Here is a 17,828-nt window from a genome sequence, read left to right as displayed (position 1 = left end):
CAGTGGGTCAGAGGTTTATAGACAACTCAATTAGCATTTGGTAGCATTACCATTAAATTGTTTAACTTGGGTCAAACATTTCGGGTAGCCTTCCACAAACTTCCCACAATAAGATGGGTGGATTTTGGCCCATTCCTCCTGACAGAGCTGGTGTAACGGAGTCAGGTTTGTAGGCCTCCTTGCTCGCACACGCCTTTTCAATTCTGCCTAAAAATGTTATATTGGATTGAGGTCAGGGTTTTGTGATGGCCACTCCAATACCTTGACTTTGTTGTCCTTAAGCCATTTTGCAACAAATTTAGAAGTATGCTTGGGGTCATTGTTCATTTGGAAGACCCATTGCAACCAAGCTTTAACTTCCTCACTGATGTCTTGAGATGTTACTTCAATATATCCACATAATTTTCCTCCCTCATGATGCCATCTATTTTGTGAAGTACAGCAAAGCACACCCACAAAATTATGCTGCCACCCCCGTAATTCACAGTTGGGATGGTGTTCTTCGCCTTGCAAGCATCCCCCTTTTTCCTCCAAACATAACAATGGTCATTATGGCCAAACAGTTCTATTTTTGTTTCATCAGACCAGAGGACTTTGCTCCAAAAAGTATGTGCAGTTGCAAACCATAGTCTGGCTTCTTTATGGCGGTTTTTGAGCAGTGGCTTCTTCCTTGCTGAGCGGCCTTTCAGGTTATGTCGATATAGGACTCGTTTTACTGTGAATATAGATACTTTTTTACTTGTTTCCTCCAGCATCTTCACAGAAGCGTCTAAAGCCATTACATAATTTTCTGAAATTTTCCAAGCTATTTAAAAGACAGTCAATTTAGTGTATGTAAACTTCCGACTTCAACTGTATATGTTCCTAATAAAAAAAATGCTTAGAAAACTAACTGTTAGACAATAGATACAACTACTGGAGAAAGACACAGACATACCTTTTACTTTTGTAGACTCAGGTACTGTCATGGCTCTAAAGTGCGATCATTTTGTACCATACTGTACGTCCAAGTACTTGTTTAGTTAGTATACTGTATATTCAGTCTCCAGGCTTAATTGTTACCACATCTGCATATAGGTTAGACAGAGAAAGAGAGACGGCTTGTGGACGAGATTCATTCAAGTTGATTCAAACATGTATATTATTTCCCCAATAGATTGGAACAGCTCAGATTGGTTTCTGTTACATTAGATATGCACTGACTACATGAATTCTACAAAAATAAATGACATGTTTCCAATTTTAACTAAAGAAAACATTGACAAATGTTCACAAAAAGATAACAATTTAAATGTTTCGGAGTGGGTACTGTTCCCCCTACTCATTACTAAAATACATAAAAGGTAACATAAATTATCTATTGAACAGTGAGCACAAACCAACGTCGAATAAAGCTATAATAGCTATCTACATTCCATGATTTTCACTGTGCAAAATACTTTATCCAGATGCTGGCAGAAGACGACTTCAATCAATAAGTACAGTTTACAGATGACATATAATAGAGCTTTTTGAGTGTTTCAACTGCCCATAAGGGCCAGTTCGTTGAGTGCTGCACATTCTTTAAACACACTGACGTATTTAAGGCAAGCATTTACACCATGTATGTCTTTTGTTGTTACATATAGATATACATGAAAAGGTTTGCAAAATTCCGGTAATTTGCCCAAAATTCCTAGGTTTTCTGGATTTCTCAGTTGGAGAATTCCCGGAATCAGGAGGGAATAAGCAGGAAATCCAGACCACTAACCAGGATTTCTGGAAATCCTGGGAATTTTGGGAAAGTTACTGGAATTTTGCAAATTGCAACACTATACAGGAAAACACTGGAGCTGAAGATTACACAACAAAATGGAATGTCATTCTACTGCAATAATGCTTAATGATACAGATTTTGGACAGTGGATATTAGCATTCTCAAAGATTTCTTGCCTTTTATGTTCTAACAATGAAAAGACAAAATATAGATTTGTTTTCCCTGAAAATAAAACTACCAGTATGTCAACATATTCATTTGAACAGAACTGTGTTGATTTTGAAAAGTAAAGGCATACTCAAAATGGCCTAATTTTGTCATGACTCATAAATCATGACAGAAAGAAGAAAGATTTAGAGCGAGAGGGTACATCTCAAAAGTATTTCCTTATTCCTTGCCTTTTGTGAAGAAGGTGAGGAATCAAGGACATGAGAAATCAAGGGAAAAACCTTGAAATTCACCCAGTGCTTGAGAGAGAAAAAGACAGGGTGATGCCCATAATGCGTTGTTGCCACGGAAAAGGGATTGTACTTGAACAGATGGTTATATAGAGGAGTGTTGACGAAATAAATATCTCCTGAGGTCTTGCTGCTCTGCTCTCAGCATTGCAAAATAATACACCCTGGACCATCAATGACATTCAGATATAATATACTTCCTGGTCTTAAAAATAAAATAGATTTTTAAAAGCCATATACTTATTGTAGAAAGTAAACCAGTTGTTTCAGTCTGTGTTTGAATACATCTCCTCTACTCCAGGAACCCTGAGTTGTGGACTTGTTTCTCTTCATTGTACATTCTAACTCTGGCCCAGAGCATTGCGTGTGGCTTGCAGATGTAGAAGTCTCAGCATCAGCAAGCTGCATGTAATGCACTGGACCAGAGCTACATACCTTCATTCGTGAGCAGCACAATGGCCCATTGTCAGATGAAGTACCTCAGTGCTGATCATTGGAGTCTATTTCAGTGGTTTCAGGTCTGACTTCACTGACCATGGCCGGGGCTGAGACTAGCTCTAGCTCAGTAACGTCTGTCACAATTAGCTGCTGGCCCCAGATTCTGACCCACCCTGGTTATTCGGAGACTGCGATTGGTTGCTGGCCTCCACTTGTGAGCCAGCCCGTTTTTTCGGAGACTGAGATTGGCCTGGGAGCAAGACCTCGATGGTGAAGCTGATGCGTTTGGACTGGAAGATACTGTAGGTGTTGTCGAACCGCAGCACATCTGAAGAAGAAAGAAAACAACATGGATGTCACCCCTTGTCCTCTTTGTGTGCTTGTATGCAAGGCCTGGTTCTTAATTGCCCAGTTTCTAGACCTGAGTGGAACCTGGGTCTAGCTTTATAACATGCACCCACCTTGCTAGTTATTTGCTGACCGTTCCTATGCTTGTTTGGTGACAATTTTCCCACGACCGAGCTTACATCCGCAATCGGTAGACAGTTGTCGTTTGCATCTCTGAGCAGTGCCCAAGTAAGAATTCAATCTAATTGATATCTGATACCCCCCTCCAAATCAAAATCAAACATGAATTCCATGTTGTGTTCTCACTTTGCACGCACACATCTGTGTTTCACATCTTTTTGTCTAGCTAATCAGCCTTGCAGACAGGAAGCAGACAAGAAGTAGAATAGAGTGTGTGCGCACAAACATTGGTTTTGATTTTGAGGTGGGGTGGTAGTATCTTACAATTTGAATAAATTATTTCCTGGACAACACTTGGAGATGCAAACAACGCATTCCTTATCAGAACGATCCACTGACCACGGATATACCCTCAGAAGTAGGAAAAGCGTCACCCAACAGGCAAAGACACAGGTCTGTAAAGTAGTCACACGGTGGGCTAGTGTTATACTGGTAGGCCGAGATCCAATCTCTGTCTAGTACCACTGGACTAGGTTCTTATGTGCCCCTACCCAAGTCTTCATGTGTCATTGTACCTCTGTTCTAGCCCACTGTAGGGCTTTTCACACTACTGAGACTAATCAAACCAAGCATTAAAGTTGATGGAACCATGAAAAAAAGGCAATGTGAAAAGAAAATACCCAAGCCAGCAGTTTGGTTTGGTTTGGGTTGGGATGGCACGATAGTGTGAAAGGGGTATAACGTTTAAAAATCGCTTATGTGTCTCTGTCTAGCTGTCCTGTACTCACAGACCCCAGGCTCGCTGCAGGTGAGAGAGCCGTCTTCGGGCACCAGGTGTGCGTTGTATCTCTGGCTGGGAACCACCTCCTGCATCTGCCCTGCATTCTGCCTCTCTCCTATCTTCCCCTTCATAAACACCCCAAAGCCGATGTCTGCCCCATCACTAGAAAACTGCCACCTGCATGGGGGGGAGATATTATATTACATAATTATATATCCCGACACACAGGATATAGAATTGTTCCGAGAGCCGATCCGTGACCCGCCAAATAACATTAATTTATTTAATCGTTTTTATGACTATTCATAGGCTACAGTGACTAGTCATAGGCTATTATTCCCCTCCCTGCATGAGTTAATGTATATGCATGTCTAATCAACATTTAGATAAAAGGAAACTATGCCATGAAACCATGCCAGAACGACATAATACATTTTTTTTACAATGAGATGTGGCACATTGACAACAAAAATTGCTCTGAAAAAGGGTCTTCTCATTAGCCTTCTTACCTGATGAAAGCCTATAGCCGACATAATAAAACAAGACCTTTACATTCAATATTGTTTAGATAATAAAACTGTTTAATTGAAAATCATATAAACAATTCCCAGAATCTAATATAGGATGCAAAACTACATTTAATTAGTAGGCTATAACCTAGGCCTGCTCAAACTTTCACCAACGCACTGGTTTAAACTTGATATAGCCAGCGTTATGGTCTAAATCAGAGGTTCTTAAACCTTTTCAGCCTGGGACCCAAATGAGAAATTCTGTGTTTTCCTGGGACCCAAGCTTAGCAAAATATGCAACTATACATAAATATTGGTATATTTCATTGCCCTTATGCCTAAAACAAATGCAATATAGACAAAAACAAATAACAATGAAATTAAATATACATATACATATATATTAATGTTTATTTTCCCCCTTTAAAAACACTCTTACTTATCTGTCTAGTTTGGAACTGTTTGCTGTTAAAATACAATAAATCATTTTCATTCTGAGCTGGAATAAACTGATTGATCACATCACACATATGAATAACAGAACACACACACACACAGGCTTTTTGATAGTGCAACTCTAAGCATCAGTACAGATGAACAATGATCAGGCCTACTGTACATCTTGCTGTAGAAATTGTTGAAAGAAAGTTTAGGTTGGAACTGTTGCTGTTAAAATATGTATTGTATGTTTTATTTTGAACTGGAATAAACTGATTGATCACATCACACAGACGTAGACCAGAAAACACACACACACAGTCCTATTGAGAGCATGTCTATTCTGGGCTCCGTTCTTGACAGTGCAATACTCAGGTCATGCTCAACCTTGAAACTGTTTCTGTACTTGTTTTAAGTGTGTCAGAGTTGAGAAACCTGACTCGCATAGGTATGTGGTGCCAAACTGGACCAGAACATCTACTGCTTTCTCAGTCAGGCAGGAGACAGCTGTGTTTGCCTCAAAAAGCATCTTGCTTCAATCAGTTTATTCCAGTTAAGAATACAAAAAATATGATTGTATTTTAACAGCAACAATTCCAACAGAGACCAGTTTTCAACAATCATTTATACAGTAAGATGTACATTTTTCATCTTCATTTGTACTGTTACTAGGGTTGCACTAGTAGCTAGCTTGCTTTGGCAAATGATAGCTATTAGCTGTGTACAAGGCCAGGGGATAGTTTGAAAGATAAACTCACATCTACTACTATGGAAGTTAGTTATTGCTCCCTTATTTCTACTTATCATCACCTGTTATAAAATGACAATGCCATGCTAGCTGACTTACTTTTCCACTGTCGTAGCACTGTTTCCTGAAGCATGCTACCCTGTTCTGAAAGAACTCCCTTGGTTTACCATCATGCTGTGGATGTTTGGTCAGGACGTGTCGTTTCATCACTAGGCACTTCTCCGCACAAAACACATTGTGGGCGCTCTTCGTTTTAAATTTCTATGAAAGAGAAACGCTCTCTGTATATGCGTTTCATGACAATTGAGCTCAGTCCGAACTTGTGGCTAGCATGAATCCATCTGATGACAGCGGTGAGTGATGGCGAATGGAAATGACAAGTCAGTGGCAGACAGCGCATCATCTGCTGCTGAACGACAGCGCTGCATCGCCTGTGTCGCGGAGTAATCTTCAATAAAACTGCAGAAAAAAAGATCAGGTAAACCGCGAAGCACACGGGCATCTCACTCTCACTCTAACGCAGCTGCCAAACTGAGCAGAGACCGCTGCTAAGCAGAGCGCGCACTTGGCCAAATCAATTCCAGTAATTAATGAAATAATTAGAAATTTACTCTGACACATCGCGATCCACCATTAACCTGTCCGCGACCCGACCCATAATTTAAGAAAGGCTGCAAATGAATGCCTGGAGTAGCTTAATAGTTAACTGATAATTGAATAAACTCAATTAGCCTATCGTAAACAAATACCTACGTTGGCCATTTTCACATGAGCTAAGCTAGCCAGGGAAAGTACACTTGGCAAAGTATTCTCGTGTGGGAGGACGAAACATACATTTCAGCACCACACAAATAATGGACAGTTCCCTGATCCACAGCGTGGTAGCGTCTGCCTCATCGCTCACAGAATGGAATTCGCAACACAACAAGTCCTGGGTCTGTAAACCATTTTTTATATTGATTTAAAATGTTTCGATCCGGATTATAATTGTTCTGAATCGCGAGCCGACCCGTGGGTTGAAAGAACGTTTTCATTTCACCCACCAACTGACATTTTTCCGGGTCAACCACGGGGAACCGTGGGTATCGGACTCGATGCAGGGCCACCCTGCACTGGAGTTAAGGAGGGTAATAAAGAGATAGAGAGAGAGAGAGGAAAATAAAGGTGGAGGGAGGTAAGGGAGGCCGAGATAGAACAGGACAAGTAGTGGGGTTACAGAGAGGTAAGACAGAGAAAGAGGGAGGGATAGAAAGAAAGAAATAGCGGTAGTAATATCGGTCCACTCACCTGAGCACACAGCCAGGGAAGAGGATCTCATATTCTAGCTGCTGTGAGGAGCCACGGCTGACTGTTAGACACTGTTCATAGTCCACCTTCACTGACTCACGAACATAGTAGGACGTAGGCACTGTCCCAGCATAGTGGATCTTGAATACACACATATAGACAGAGTAAGAGGATGGATGTTGTGGGGTTACAGTGGCTTGCGAAAGTATTCACCCCCCCTTGGCATTTTTCCTATTTTGTTGCCTTACAACCTGGAATTAGAATGGATTTTTTTTGTGGGGGGGGTTGTATCATTTGATTTACACAACACTTTGAAGATGCAAAATATTTGTTTTATTATGAATCAACCAAGAAATAAGACAAATAAAACGGAAAACTTGACTGTGCATAACTATTCACCCCCAAAGTCAATACTTTGTAGAGCCACCTTTTAGCAGCAATTACAGCTGTAATTCTCTTTGGATATGTCTCTATAAGCTTGGCACAACTAGCCACAGGGATTTCTGCCCATTCTTCAAGGCAAAACTGCTCCAGCTCCTTCAATTTGGATGGGTTTCGCTGGTGTACAGCAATCTTTAAGTCATACCACAAATTCTCAATTGGATTGAGGTCTGGGCTTTGACTAGGCCATTCCGATACATTTAAATGTTCCCCTTAAACCACTCAAGTGTTGCTTTAGCAGTATACTTAGGGTTATTGTCCTGCTGGAAGGTGAACCTCTGTCCCAGTCTCAAATTTCTGGAAGACTGAAACAGGTTTCCCTTAAGAATTTCCCTGTATTTAGCGCCATTCATCATTCCTTCAATTCTGACTAGTAGTTACCTAGTCCCTGTTGATGAAAAACATCCCCACAGCATGATGCTGCCACCACCATGCTTCACTGTGAAATGGTGTTCTCGGGGTGATGAGAGGTGTTGGGTCTGCGCCAGACATAGCGTTTTCCTTGATGGCCAAAAAGCTCAATTTTTGTCTCATCTGACCAGAGTACCTTGTTCCATATGTTTGGGGAGTCTCCCACGTGCCTTTTTAAGCAATGGATTTTTTTCTGGACACTCTTCCGTAAAGCCCAGCTCTTAGTGGTCCTATGGACAGATCCTCCAATCCCCACTGTGGAGCTTTGCAGCTCCTTCAGGGTTAACTTTGGTCTCTTTGTTGCCTCTCTGATTAATGCCCTCCTTGCCTGGCCTGTGAGTTTTGGTGGGCGGCCCTCTATTTGCAGGTTTGTTGTGGTGCCATATTCTTTCAATTTTTTTAATAATGGATTTAATGGTGCTCCATGGGATGTTCAAAGTTTCTGATATTTTTCATAACCCAACCCTGATCTATACTTCTCCACAACTTTGTCCCTGACCTGTTTGGAGAGCTCCTTGTTCTTCATGGTGCCGCTTGCTTGGTGGTGTTCCTTGCTTAGTGGTGTTGCAGACTCTGGGGCCTTTCAGAACAGGTGTGTGTATATATATATATATATATATATATATATATATACTGAGATCATGTGACACTTAAATAAAGTTCACCTATGTGCAATCTAACTAATTATGTGACTTCTGAAGGTAATTGGTTGCACCAGATCTTATTTAGGGGCTTCATAGCAAAGGGGGTGAATACATATGCACGCACCACTTTTCCATTACATTTTTGAATTTTTTGAAACAAGTAATTTCATTTCACTTCACCAATTTGGACTGTTTTGTGCATGTCCATTACATAAAATCCAAATAAAAATCTATTTAAATTACAGGTTGTATTTCAACAAAATAGGAAAAATACCATGGGGGTGAATACTTTTGCAAGGTACTGTAGCTGATAAAAATGCTATGAAAGTCAGCAGGACATTTTTTTTAGGGAAGAACTTACGAGGAAATAAAAAAGAAAGCTTTACTTTCTACAACTACGAATCTGCTGCGGTTACATGTTTTATCATAGGCTTTTTGAGCTTCACATACTTTCAGCTGAGAAATAAAAGTCCAGAGTATCAGCCTCAGAGTTTAATTTTGTAATTTATTTGCTATAACAACAACAAGACCAACCATTTTCTTTAGACCACCTTACTGGCTAATGATCTCATCTTCCTAAACAGTCTGAGCCCTCAGCTCAAGAAAACCAAGGATTTGAGAAATACTGACACACCAAACACAGACGGAAGTTAAAAATGCTGCTTGCAGCAGTAATTGAGAACCACCGGGGGGCAATAAGGGGTGATGTATTCCATTTGTGAGTGAAGGGAGAGAGAGATGGGATGGTTCACCTCAACCATAAGCAGAGGGCAATTAGCATTGGTCCACAGTCAAATCACACAAGACCATTCATTACATGTCTAGCATAACACAGCAAGCCATGGGAAATGTTGAGCTGAGGACAGCTGTAGACACAAACAGGACCTTGATCCAAATGCATTTGTGGCACTGTCAGCGGTAAAGGTGTTAAAAATGATCTTTAAAACTTGACTGACTGTTACATAATCTGCCTGTAGTTTACACACAGACCCAGTCAGATCTCCCTCTACAGCAAATAAGCTATAAATGTCAGATGAAACAGATCATTTTTTAATGTAATATCTACAGAGGCCCATTATCAGCAACCATCACTCCTGTGTTCCAATGACATGTTGTGTAGGCTAATCCAAGTTTATCGTTTTAAAAGGCTAATTGATCATTAGAAAACCCTTTTGCAATTATGTTAGCCCAGCTGAAAACTGTTGTTCTGATTAAAAAAAGCAATAAAACTGGCCTTCTTTAGACTAGTTGTGTATCTGGAGCATCAGTATTTGTAGGTTCGATTACAGGCTCAAAATGGCCAGAAACAAATAACTTTCTTCTGAAACTCGTCAGTCTATTCTGGTTCAGAGAAATTAAGGTTATTCCTCTAGCGCCTCTTCAACCTCAGGAGGCTGAAGAAATTTGGCTTGTCACCAAAACTCTTGACAAACTTTTACAGATACACAATCGAGAGCATCCTGTCGGGCCGTATCACAGCTTGTACGGAACTGCACCGCCCTCAACCGCAAGGCTCTCCAGAGGGTGCTGCGGTCTGCACAACGCATCACCGGGGGCAAACTACCTGCCCTCCATGACACCTACAGCACCCGATGTCACAGGAAGGCCATAAAGATCATCAAGGACACCAACCACCCGAGCCACTGCATGTTCACAACGCTACCATCCAGAAGGCGAGGTCAGTACAAGGTGCATCAAAGCTGGGACCGAGAGACAGAAGCTGTTTTTCAATCCCAAGCCCATCAGACTGCTAAACAGCAATCACTAACTCAGAGGCTGCTACCTACATTGAGACCCAATCACTGGCCACTTTAATAAATAGTTCACTAGTCACTTTAAACAATGGCACTTTAAATAATGCCACTAAAAATGTTTACATATCTTACATTACTCATATCACATGTATATACTGTATTTTATACCTTCTACTGCACCTTGCCTATGCCGCTCGGCCATCGCTCATCCATATACTTACAGTTGAAGTCGGAAGTTTATATACACCTTAGCCAAATACATTTAATCTCAGATTTTCCACAATTCCTGACATTAAATCCTAGTCAAATTTCCTGTCTTAGGCCAGTTAGGATCACCACTTTATTTTAAGAATGTGACATGTCAGAATAATAGTAGAGATAATGATTTCTTTCAGCTTTTATTTCTTTCATCACATTCCCAGTGGGTCAGAACTTTACATACACTCAATTAGTATTTGGTAGCATTGCTTTTAAATGGTTTAACTTGGGTCAAACGTAGCCTTTCACAAGCTTCCCACAATAAATTGGGTGAATTTTGGCCCATTCCTCCTGACACATCTAGTGTAATGGAGCCAGGTGTGTAGGCCTCCTTGCTCGCACACACTTTTTTCAGTTCTGCCCACACATTTTATATAGGATTGAGGTCAGGGCTTTGTGATGGCTACTTCAATACCTTGACTTTGTTGTCCTTAAGCCATTTTGCCACAACTTAGGAAGTATGCTTGTGGTCATTGTCCATTTGGAGACTCATTTGCGACCAAGCTTTAACTGGCCAGAAACAAATAACTTTCTTTTGAAACTCGTCAGTCTATTCTGGTTCGGAGAAATTAAGGTTATTCCTCTAGCGCCTCTTCAACCTCAGGAGGCTGAAGAAATGTCTGATGTCTTGAGATGTTGCTTCAATATATCCATATAATTATCATTCCTCCTGATGCCATCTATTTTGTGAAGTGCACCAGTCCCTCCTGCAACAAAGCACCCCCACAACATGATGCTGCCACCCCCGTGCTTCACAGTTGGGATGGTGTTCGTCGGCTTGCAAGCCTCCCCCCTTTTCCGCCAAACATAATGATGGTCATTATGGCCAAACAGTTTCATCAGACCAGAGGACATTTCTCCAAAAAGTACAATCTTTGTCCTTATGTGCAGTTGCAAACTGTAGTCTGTTTTTTTTATGGCGTTTTGGAGCAGTGGCTTCTTCCTTGCTGAGCACCTTTCAGGTTATGTCGATATAGGACTCGTTTTACTGTGGATATAGATACTTTTGTGCCTGTTTCCTCCAGCATCTTGACAAGGTCCTTTGCTGTTGCTCTGGGATTGATTTGCACTTTTTGCACCAAAGTACATTCATCTCTAGAAGACAGAACGTGTCTCCTTCCTGAACGGTATGATGTCTGCGTGGTCCCATGGTGTTTATACTTGCGTACTACTGTTTGGAAATTGCTCCCAAGGATGAACAAGACTTGTGGAGGTCTACAATTTTTTTTCTGAGGTCTTGGCTCATCACTTTTGTTTTTTCCATGATGTCAAGCAAAGAGACACTGGGTTTGAAGGTAGGCCTTGAAATACATCCACAGGTTTACCTCCAATTGACTCAAATTATGTCAATTAGCCTATCAGAAGCTTCTAAAGCCATGACAGCATTTTCTGGAATTTTCCAAGCTGTTTAAGGCACAGTCAACTTAGTGTTTGTAAACTTCTGATCCACTGGAATTGTGATACAATAACCTGTCTGTAAAGAATTGTTGGAAAAATTACTTGTGTCATGCACAAAGTAGATATCCTAACCGAGTTTGTTAACAAGAAATTTGTGGAGTGGTTGAAAAACGAGTTTTAATGACTCAAACCTAAGTGTGTGTAAACTTCCGACTTCAACTGTATACAATGAGTGTACAAAACACAAGGAACACAGGAGTTTTGCCCGCAGAACAGCCTCAATTCATCAGGGCATGGATTCTATAAGGTGTCAAAAGCATTTCACAGCATTTCGCTGGCCAATGTTGACTCCAATGCTTCCCACAGTTGTGTCAAGTTGGCTGGGTGTCCTTTGGGTGGTGGACCACACACACAGGAAACTGTTGAGTGAAAAACCCAGCAGCATTGCAGTTCTTGACAAATCGACACTGGCACCTACTACCATACCCCATTCAAAGGCACCTAAATCTTTTGTCTTGCCCATTCACCCTCTGAATGGTACACAAGTCATAGCTCAATTGTCTCAAGGCTTGAAAATCCTTCTTTAACCCATCTCCTCCCCTTCATCTACACTGATTGAAATGGATTTAACATGTGACATCAATAAGGGAGCATAACCTTCACCTGAATTCACCTGGTCAGTCTATGTCACAGAAAGAGGTGTTCCTAATGTTTTGTACACTCAGTGTATATTCAAAGTTTTGTCACAGACTGTATTTAACACCAAGGATTTATTTTACAATGAAATTGGCCCCAACTCCCAACTGTTCACCGTGTACCCTAAATCAGGTAGTCACATTCTTTCATATGATGTGGGAGTGCCCTGCTGCAGTTAAATGCTTCTGGCAAAAAAGTTACACAATTCATTTTGAAGTGCATGAATGTAAATATTCAATGCTTTCCATCTACTATGTTACTTAACGATGATAGCTCCTTGAATCTCTTAATCAATCAGAGATGATTACCGTTGGCAGGTGACACTGCCACAAAAAAAAGTTGTTGGCTCATAGATGGCAATCACCTCACTCTCTCCCAATTCACCAGTGGATACAGTTACTATTAGAAGTTGTAACATTAGAAATATCAACAGGGAGAATGAATGGTGCTAGTCAAGGAACAATTGAGGCCTGGACAAATATACTTAAATCTGTAAAGAATAACCTAAGCTAAAGCCCAACATATAGAAATAAACAATCTATAAAGCCCAACAAATACACACATACAAATATACACTCTACATGACCAAAAGTACGTGGACACCTGCTCGTCAATCATCTTATTCCAAAATCATGTGCATTATTATGGAGTTGGTCCCCTCTTTGCTGCTATAACAGCCTCTACTCTTCTGGGAAGGCTTTCCACTAGATGTTGGAACATTGTGGCAGGGATTTGCTTCAATTCAGCCACATTAGTGATGTCGGGCACTGATGTTGGGCGATTAGGCCTGGCTCGCAATTCATCCCAAAGGTGTTCGATGGAGTTGAGGTCAGGGCTCTTTGTAGGCCAGGCAAGTTCTTCCACACCAATCTCGACAAACCATTTCTGTATGGACCTCATTTCGTGCACGGGGAGCATTGTCATGCTGAAAAAGGAAAGGGCCTTCCCCAAACTGATGGCAAAAAGTTATAAGCACAGACTTGTCTAGAATGTCATTCTATGCTGTAGCGTAAAACTTTTCCTTAACTGGAACAAAGGGGCCTAGGCCGAACCATGAAAAACAGCCCCAGAACATTATTCCTCATCCACCAAACTTTACACTTGGCACTATGCATTCGGGCAGGTAGCGTTCTCCTGGCATCCGCCAAACCCAGATTGTCTGTTGGACTGCCAGATGGTGAAGTGTGATTCAGAACTCCAGAAAATGTTTCCACTGCTCCAGAGTCCAATGGGAACGAACTATACACCACTCTAGCCGACGCTTGGCATTGCGCATGGTGAATTTAGGCTTATGTGCGGCTACTCGGCCATGGATACCCATTTCACGAAGCTCCCGAAGAACAGTTATTGCGCTGACATTGCTTCCAGAGGAAGTTTGGAACTTGGTAGTGAGTGTTGCAACCGAGTTAATATTGTGAGTAATTGTTCAGAGTTAAAGAAACAATTGTAAAGTAAAAAAAAAAAAAGTTTGTTCATGGGCATGGTGGTTACGCAAATTCATGGGGGGAAAAGAGAGACCAGTCATAATACTGGAGTAAATGGTTGGGCTCCCGAGAGGCACAGCGGTCTAAGACACTGCATCTCAGTGCAAGAGGTGTCATTACAGCCCTTGGTTCAAATCCAGGTTGTATCCCATAGGGTGGCGAACAATTGGCCTAGGGTCATCCGGGTTTGGCCGAGGTAAGCCGTCATTGTAAATAAGAATTTGTTCTTAACTGACTTGCCTAGTTACAGTTAAAAAATTGTTAGACTTGGCAAGAGGAATGCCGTCGTGTCTATGTGCAGTGCAGGCGAGAGAACACTGCTTTGATTACAATGGGCCAAAATTAGACCTGTCTCTTTAGTGAATATTAATCTTAAAATAGTAGACATTAATGAGTGTGAAGCAAATAGTGAATATCCAATGGATATTGGTTATAGTATATGCAGTAAAGGTTGGGGTGGATTACAACACAAGTGATTCAAAGAGTGGAGGACAGTAGACTCTCTGTAAACAGAAATTATCATGTTTTGTTTTGTCTGTAATTAAAACTTTGTGTTGCTGATTAAGATTTAGCATACTGAAAACTAACGAAATGTACATTTTCTCTTCCAGGATAGGATAGGGTGTTCATATCTCTCCCTTTGAAATATTTCCGAGGCTGTTGTCTTGGGAGAGCAGTTAGTGAAATTCTGCACTTCTATTAAGTATAAAGTTACCTGGATCCGGCCGTAAAAGGAGATCACAATTAAGTAGGTCTGGCCATTTGTTTGTTTTTGCCCAACGTTTTACCACGCACACCAGCACACAAACCACCTGTTATGAATATTTTTTTGTGGTGTTGCGTGGGGTCTTATTATTTGGTTTTAGTTGGTATTTCACTAGTTAGTAAGGATGCACCTTAAAGGGCACACAAAGAACATTTTCTACAGTGGTTCGTCCTTTAACTTCTTGGATATAGGGGGCGCTCTTTTAATTTATGGATAAAAAAACGTGCCCGTTTTAAGCGCAATATTTTGTCACGAAAAGATGCTCGACTATGCATATAATTGGCAGCTTTGGAAAGAAAACACTCTAAGGTTTCCAAAACTGCAAAGATATTATCTGTGAGTGCCACAGAACTCATTCTACAGGCGAAACCAAGATGATACTTTAACCAGGAAATGGGCAGAATTTTCGAAGCTCTGTTTTCTATTGTCTCCTTATATGGCTGTGAATGCGCCGGGAATGAGCCTGCCCTTCCTATCGTTTCTCCAAGGTGTCTGCAGCATTGTGACGTATTTGTAGGCATATCATTGGAAGATTGGCCATAAGAGACTACATTTACCACGGGTCCGCCCGGTGTCCTTTGTGTAAATTGGTGCGTAATCTTCAGCTGCAGGCATTTTCTCCTGGGATTCAGAGGGGAAAGCACACTTCCACGAACGATATATCATCGAAGAGATATGTGAAAAACATCTTGAGGATTGGTTCTAAACAACGTTTGCCATGTTTGTCGATATTATGGAGTTAATTTGGAAAAAAGTTCTGCGTTTTGAAGACTGAATTTTCGTTTTTTTTTGGTAGCCAAACGTGACGCACCAAACGGAGCAATTTCTCCTAAACAAATAATCTTTCAGGAAAAACGGAGCATTTGCTATCTAACTGAGAGTCTCCTCATTGAAAACATCTGAAGTTCTTCAAAGGTAATGATTTTATTTGAATGATTTTCTGGTTTTTGTAAAAATGTTGTCTGCTGATGCTAACGCTAAATGCTACGCTAGCCGCGCTAGCTGTTACACAAATGCTTATTTTGCAATGGTTGAGAAGCATATTTTGAAAATCTGAGATGACAGTGTTGTTAACAAAAGGCTAAGCTTGAGAGCTAGCATATTAATTTCATTTCATTTGCGATTTTCATGAATAGTTAACGTTGTGTTATGCTAATGAGCTGCGGGGATAATTACACTCCTGGATACAGGTTTTTTTCGTAGCTAAATGTGACGCACCAAACGGAGCGATTTCTCTTAAACAAATAATCTTTCAGGAAAAACTGAGCATTTGCTATCTAACTGAGGGTCTCCTCATTGAAAACATCTGAAGTTCTTCAAAGGTAATGATTTTATTTGAATGATTTTCTGGTTTTTGTAAAATTGTTGTCTGCTGATGCTAACGCTAAATGCTACGCTAGCCGCGCTAGCTGTTACACAAATGCTTATTTTGCAATGGTTGAGAAGCATATTTTGAAAATCTGAGATGACAGTGTTGTTAACAAAAGGCTAAGCTTGAGAGCTAGCATATTAATTTCATTTCATTTGCGATTTTCATGAATAGTTAACGTTGCGTTATGGTAATGAGCTTGAGGCTGTATTCACGATCCCGGATCCGGGATGGCTTGACGCAACAGGTTAAAAGTTGCAGCGTACTGCGGCATAGGTTGCATGGTGCCGCATAGTTCTATGGCACGTTATTTAAGTGCCAAACACTAGTATCATTAATGCTAGTTAGTGCAAGTTTGACCACCAGAGGGCATCTTTGAGAAGCATTTGATAGGATTCATTAGCGGCTGTACTAGAGAATTTTAAACCTTGTTTTGTAAGAACATAGTATATGGGACTAATTTTAAGAAATTTTGCTTAATTAATTTTATTAATATTATGGTGTTTCTATTAAAACGAAAAACCTGGGTTTCTGTTAGGATGGAACGAAAAATATGGATGGAATGTGACGGTCGGGAGTAGGCTACAGTACTGGGCTATTTAGCTAAAGAATCCCCGTGCCGTGCATTGAAGATGAAACGTGGCTGGGTCTTTCAGCATGACAATGATCCCAAACACACCGCCCGGGCAACGAAGGAGTGGCTTCGTAAGAAGCATTTCAAGGTCCTGGAGTGGCCTAGCCAGTCTCCAGATCTCAACCCCATAGAAAATCTTTGGAGGGAGTTGAAAGTCTGTGTGGCCCAGCAACAGCGCCAAAACATCACTGCTCTAGAGGAGCTCTGCATGGAGGAATGGGCCAAAATACCAGCAACAGTGTGTGAAAACCTTGTGAAGACTTACAGAAAACGTTTGACCTCTGTCATTGCCAACAAAGGGTATATAACAAAGTATTGAGAAACTTTTGTTATTGACCAAATACTTATTTTCCACCATAATTTGCAAATAATTTCATTAAAAATCCTACAATGTGATTTTCCAGAGAAAAAAAACAAACATTTTATCTGTCATAGTTGAAGTGTACCTATGATTAAAATTACAGGCCTCTCTCATCTTTTTAAGTGGGAGAACTTGCACAATTGGTGGCTGACTAAATACTTTTTTGCCCCACTGTAAGTGGTCTAGCAGTAGTAATGAGTGTGTTATGGTTTAGATGGAATGATCTATGTGCAAATGTATTTGTGGCCGGAGGCAAAGTACAACGATGGCCTGTCTCAGAGACAGAATGTTCCCATAAGGGAGATAGGAGTCATATGATAGCGCTTATACCATAGATTGTGAACTATTGCCCTATAATACTGTCTTCTAGCTTTCATGATATTCACTTGAGTAGAAATGGGTCGCTTATTCTCAAATAGCTGTTTGTTTATGAGTCCAGGTAATTAACAATGGACTGAGGCAAAGTGCAATAATCTATACTACTGATAAGAAGACCGGGAGATGTGTGGAGGAGTACGAAAGGTTCTGGACTCAGGATGGGAGGATAACGCCACCTGCCTAGACACAGAGATTCATTGTACATCCTAGACAATGGAGGGGGGCTTGTCTGGGGAAACAGAGGGCCAAAGTGAGGATGACATCGCGTGGGAACACCTCCTGTAAAACCTGCAGCCTGATGGGGGAAGTCTGGGTACAAGCATGAGGAGGTATTTTGAGCCTTCATTTTTG

The 17,828-nt window shown here is 40.9% G+C and overlaps 1 protein-coding gene across 11 annotated transcripts in view; it reads right to left on the bottom strand.

The window, feature by feature from the left end:
- Window positions 1-1,117: 1,117 nt before the first annotated feature.
- Window positions 1,118-17,828, bottom strand: part of LOC112248888 (SEC14-like protein 2) — a 42,868-nt gene continuing 26,157 nt past the window's right edge. For all 11 annotated transcript variants that reach the window (XM_024418287.2, XM_024418293.2, XM_024418288.2 and 8 more), the window contains 3 exons: window positions 6,884-7,023; window positions 3,909-4,078; window positions 1,118-2,980 (listed from right to left, as the gene is read on the bottom strand). In XM_024418287.2, the coding sequence (XP_024274055.1) occupies window positions 2,796-2,980; window positions 3,909-4,078; window positions 6,884-7,023 (495 nt within the window). In that variant the 3' untranslated portion in view covers window positions 1,118-2,795. The remainder of the gene's footprint in view (window positions 2,981-3,908; window positions 4,079-6,883; window positions 7,024-17,828) is intronic.

This window comes from Oncorhynchus tshawytscha, linkage group LG04 (assembly GCF_018296145.1).
Source record: "Oncorhynchus tshawytscha isolate Ot180627B linkage group LG04, Otsh_v2.0, whole genome shotgun sequence".
In the NCBI taxonomy this organism is placed as follows: Eukaryota; Metazoa; Chordata; class Actinopteri; order Salmoniformes; family Salmonidae; genus Oncorhynchus; species Oncorhynchus tshawytscha.
This window is presented reverse-complemented; position numbering and strand designations above follow the sequence as displayed.